At 43.3% G+C, this 5,485-nt stretch overlaps 1 protein-coding gene and 1 pseudogene across 1 annotated transcript; both read left to right on the plus strand.

The window, feature by feature from the left end:
• The first annotated feature begins 1,618 nt into the window (after window positions 1-1,618).
• On the plus strand, window positions 1,619-2,578 carry LOC131812336 (olfactory receptor 2S2-like). The gene has a single exon (XM_059141696.1). The coding sequence runs from the start codon at window positions 1,619-1,621 to the stop codon at window positions 2,576-2,578; it is 960 nt and encodes a 319-aa protein (XP_058997679.1).
• Window positions 2,579-4,410: 1,832 nt separating this feature from the next.
• LOC131812117 (olfactory receptor 13C7-like) lies at window positions 4,411-5,260 on the plus strand (annotated as a pseudogene).
• Window positions 5,261-5,485: the final 225 nt, after the last annotated feature.

A 5,485-nucleotide genomic window follows, 5' to 3' on the forward strand; every position in this document is an offset into this window, starting at 1 on the left:
TGCAGAGACAAACTCTCTCCAACATCTGCAAGACAATGTGACAGCTATTTGGTAGGAAGAACCCAGATTTGGGGCCCATGATCCAACTCCAGCTCTGCCAATCAATCTTAAGAACCAAATCTTTGGCTCCTCTGAGCTTTGCTTACTTTTACCTATGACACCTGAATGACAGTGTCTTCTCCGTGACTTGCTTCAAAGAATATGGCAGAAAATAGATGTTCATTAATATTAAACACTCATCAACTACCCTCTGCCCATGCCTACACACACACACACACACACACACACGACACAATATATACATGTGTGTACACACTACTGCCATTAAGAAAGAGCTATAACATGGTGCCTGGGTGACTCAGTGGCTTAAGCCTATGCCTTCAGCTCAGGTCATGATCTCAGTGTCCTAGGATTGACCCCCACTCTCTCTGCTCAGCAGGGGGCCTCCATCCGCCTCTCTCTCTGCCTGCCTCTCTGCCTACTTTGATCTCTCTCTCTGTCAAGTAAATAAATGAAATCTTCAAAAACAATTTTTTAAAAGAAAGACCTATAGAAATATTACAAATAAGAATTCCAAATACAGAGTCTGGCGAAGGTAGCTGAGAGTCTGTAAATCCTCTACCCAAAGGCATGCAAGTCTTCCCATATAAGCTAAGTGCTTGCAGGGAACCCAAGAGTGGAGGCAGAAAGCCAGAATATTACACAAGAATACAGTATAAACAAAAAAGGACAAAGAAAAACCATTCCGTAGACACCCTTGGCTAAGAGTTCACCAATACTCTAATGAGCTGGGATTAGATGTTAATGCCATACATCCTGCTGTCTGATAACTTACAGTCTGCCCGGTTATTAAGAACTGGGTTAACTGGTCAGTAAGCTGCATGGATGTCATCCCATAGTGTGGGTTCACTCCTTCTGTGGCCTTCATGAATTCTTCCCCGTGAGGGAAACTCCTGCACATATTGCCTTTAATATGTATTAGAATAGGCAGATCCCAATTCTGAAAATAGTTAAGTCTTTTGCTGAGGGTTGGCAGACTGAAGAAGGATCCCTCGTATGGTTGAACTTTTACCTAGGCTTTATTCTGTCTGGATGGAGATTAGCACTTTTAAACAAGTTCCTTCCAAATGTAATCAAAGTTGAATGAGGCTTGAAATATTGGTAGTTTTAAGATTAAGATCAGCTTGGGAATTCTCTCTCTAAGATTCTAGGAAAGCCCAGATTAAATGAAATTTCTATGCATTTACATCAAATAGAAATAATTTACAGCATTTTCCCATATTCATCAAAAAGAGAGGAAAAGCCCTTCTTGACTAGGAATTACCTCTGCTGGGCTCAGGTCCTGTCTCTATCACCACCTTGTTCAGAAGACTTGGACAGGTCACTTCCCCTCTCTGGGCCTCAGTGCATTATTTGTAAGCCTTCTCCCAGCCCTCACCATTCCACATCTAAGATCTAACCACAATCCTACCTACTGTCATCTCTTTCAGTCATTTATCTCATATGCACATATGTTGTCCTGTTCTGTAGCACAAATGGTGTACCAGATGCCTAAGACCTCCTCAAGAAAGCCTCCTTTGCTGCATTTGTACATGGCTGATGACAGAAGGGATAGCACATGGAAAAAGCCAATTGGTCTTCCCCTGTGGAAGGGTTCATTATCCTGGGGCTCTCAGCCCACCCTAAGCTGGAGAAAATTTTCTTTGTGCTCATCCTCCTAATGTACCTGGTCATTCTTCTGGGAAACGGGGTCCTCATCTTGGTGACCATCCTTGACTCTCGCCTGCACACACCCATGTACTTCTTCCTGGGGAACCTCTCCTTCCTGGACATCTGCTACACAACCTCTGCAGTCCCCCTGATTCTTGACAGCTTCCTGACACCTAGGAAAACCATCTCCTTCTCAGCCTGTGCTGTGCAGATGTTTCTCTCCTTTGCCATGGGTGCCACAGAGTGTGTGCTTCTGGGCATGATGGCATTTGATCGCTATGTGGCCATCTGTAACCCCCTTAGGTATCCCGTGGTCATGAGCAAGGCTGCCTATGTCCCCATGGCTGTCAGCTCCTGGGCTATTGGTTGTACAGTTTCTGTGGTACACACAACCTTGACAATTCAGCTGCCTTTCTGTGGGAACAACGTCATCAACCACCTTGCCTGTGAGCTACTAGCTGTCCTAAAGTTGGCCTGTACTGACATCTCCATCAATGTGATCAGCATGGGGGTGACCAATGTGTTCTTCCTGGGGGTCCCAGTTCTGTTCATTTTTGTCTCCTACATGTTCATCATTGTTACCATCCTGAGGATCCCCTCAGCCGAGGGGAGGAGAAAGGCCTTCTCCACCTGCTCTGCCCACTTCACTGTGGTGGTCATCTTCTATGGGACCTTAGTTTTCATGTATGGGAAGCCCAAGTCTAAGGACCCCCTGAGGGCAGACAAACAAGACCTTTCAGACAAACTCATCCCCGTCTTCTATGGGGTTGTGACCCCCATGCTCAACCCCATCATTTACAGTCTCAGGAACAAGGATGTGAAAGCTGCTGTGAGGAACCTGGTGGCTCAGAAATGTTTCACCCAGTGATGGAGGGCTCCTCTGTGTTCCTACTCTATGACATAAAGGACTTCAGATCATTATAGCTGCCTTCGAAAAGACAAGTCATGTAATCCAGAATCCTCTCTTGACCTTCAGTCCATTTTCAGAGAATGTTTACCTTTTCAGAGTATATCTTGTGAGTTCTAATCATACAGCTGAGAGTTTTGACAGATGCCACACAACAGATCTCTAATTGAATACACAAAGACATTCTGAAAACCTGATAAAACTAAGGAGAGAGGAGCCAGCCATCAGAGCGAGCTTGGTGAATGGCCTTGCTGTGTAGAGCTACACAGCCATGCACAGAGGAGAGAGGGACCTCCCAGCGCTGTTGCCATCCCTTTGGATCCCCCAGGAAGAATCACAGGAAAAAGGAAGAAGTGGGAATTTTCATTTTGGACTGTTTTTGGAAGACAGACAGTTTGGCTGAAGTATAAGAAGAGACAAAGACAAGTTCTTCACATAGAGAGCTTTTGGGTGGGAACAAGCTATTCTGGAACACCCCATTTCTTTTTAGCTATGAGAAAATTAAAGATTTTTTTTAATGCACTTCACATTATGAAACACTACTAGGAACTTAACAGCAACAAGGAATATAGAGTTTGAATTTGATGCTCATCACTTACAGCAATTCCCACCTAAAAGCTAGTATGTGTTTGGATAATAACTCACATTCTAGAAAAAAGAAAGATGATAGAAATATAGATAACTAATCAGATAGAGTGATGCTAAATATATTTGAAGACTTTGGGGGGCTAACATTTGACACGATTCGTTGTTCCAGGATTTCTCAAAGTCTTTAATATGCTAGAGTACACTGTGAATGGCCAAGAGATGTAAACTTGGTAGCATTTCCTAAGTCTCCATAGCTCAGCAGGATAAAAACAGGGAAGATTTTTCTTACCTATGACCTTCGGTGGTCTATTAATCTATTTCTTCATATTTTACACCTAACCACTTGATTTTACATGAATTACTTATTATAGATAAGTGCTTTGTAAATGATAAGAACAATGGAACTATTAGATACCAGTTTTGGTCGTATCATGAAAGTTGCCCAATCCTGTGTGCCATGTGGAACAGAGTAAGATACCGTCCCTACATACAGCAATAGACACACAAGGCAAATGAGAGATTCAGAGGTGTTAGCAGGTGAACAGAAACATCTTTATGGCAAGTTCTATGAAATTCTTTGAATGTGGCACACATATTTAAAGAGAATTTGGAAAGTGAATCCTTTGTGAGAACAGATTTTGGAAGTATTTGATCAAGTGATATTTATATTTTCTTACATTTATTAGGAATGAATTGCCTAAGGATTAGTGTTTGTTTAATAAAATTTCTGATTCTAATGTTAATCCTGTCACTAATTTCTACTCTGCACCAGCAGGGAATAATCTTGCTCTTACAAATACACAAATGCCATCTAGTGGCCATTTAAGCAAAATCCAGACACTTAGTAGAGCCATGCAATATCATTGTTAGAAGAGGTTTCAGGGATTTTCTTGTTCAACCCTATGCACAGAATGCATGCTGTTCCTCTCCAATGTCCCTAACCCCAGTCAAATGTCATTTCTTGGACATCTCCAGTAACAAAGAATTCAGTACTTCCAGAATCTAGCTTTTTCGTTCAGCCCTTGCAAACTCTTCCTTGATTTATGCTTAACTATACCCTCCAGTAGCTTCTACCTTCACTCCTAATTAGGTTTAGTGCCTCTACATGAGATGTACCCAATCTCTTTCCTTCTTCTTTGTGAAGGTATTATGGTCTCCTAAATCCCCTGCAGACCACACAGGGCCATCCCTTCCTCCTATGCCAAATGTTCTTTGGGCATATCCTGATGATCTATTTAGTACTCCTGCTGGGCAATGGCGTCCTCATCCTGGGGACTGTGTCCAACTCCTACCAGCATATGATCATGTACTTCTTCCCTGGGAACCCATTCTTCTTGTAGATCTGCTACACAAGCTCCTCAGGCTCTTTGATTCTCAACAGCTTCCTAATCTGCAGGAAAACCATCCCCTTCTCTGCCTAGGTGTGCAGATGCTTATCTGCTTTGCCATGGGAGCCACAGAGTGTGTGTGGGCACGATGGCATTTAATCTCTATCTGGCCATCTGTAACCTCCTGAGGTACCTATTGGTGATGAGCAAGCTGCCTATGTGCCCATTACTGGCGGCTCCTGGACAACTGGAAGCATGACTGCCAAGGTGCAAACATCTTTGGTGACATGATTACCCTCCTGTGAGGACAACTTCATCAACCACTTTACCTGTGAGATCCTGGCTGTCCTGAAGTTGGTCTGTGCCTACATCTCATTGATGCGATCACTATGGCAGTAGCCAATGTGATCTTTCTGGGCATTTCAGCTCACTATACTTTCATCTCCTATGTGATTATCATTGCTACCAACCTGAAGATACCCCCAGCTCAGAGAAGGAAAAAGGCCTTTTCTACCTGCTCTGCCTACCTCACATTCAAGGTTCTATAGAACTATGCTTTTTGTGTACGGAAAGCCCAAATCCAAGAACTCCACTGAGGGCAGGCAAGGATGTCTGGATGTTTCAAGATGTTTCAGACAAGCTCACCTCCGTCTTCTATGGGGTGATGATCCCTATGCTCAACCTCATCATCTACAGCTTCAGGAACAAGGATGTGAGGCCATTGTGAATAACATAGTCCTATGCAAACACGTCATCCAGTGATGGTGGAGGGGTCCTGATAGATCTCTATTCCCTAGTTTCTCTTACCTGAGGGGCTCAGAGGATAAGATAAGGGGCCAATTTCGCCAAAGGTGCATAGGCAAATCTGATTACACAGAACGCTTTGTGTGAATAAGGAAGCATTTAATGGGACGTTTTTGTCCCATTCTAGAAGCACTTCTACACAAGTATA

This window comes from Mustela lutreola, chromosome 12 (genome assembly GCF_030435805.1).
Source record: "Mustela lutreola isolate mMusLut2 chromosome 12, mMusLut2.pri, whole genome shotgun sequence".
In the NCBI taxonomy this organism is placed as follows: Eukaryota; Metazoa; Chordata; class Mammalia; order Carnivora; family Mustelidae; genus Mustela; species Mustela lutreola.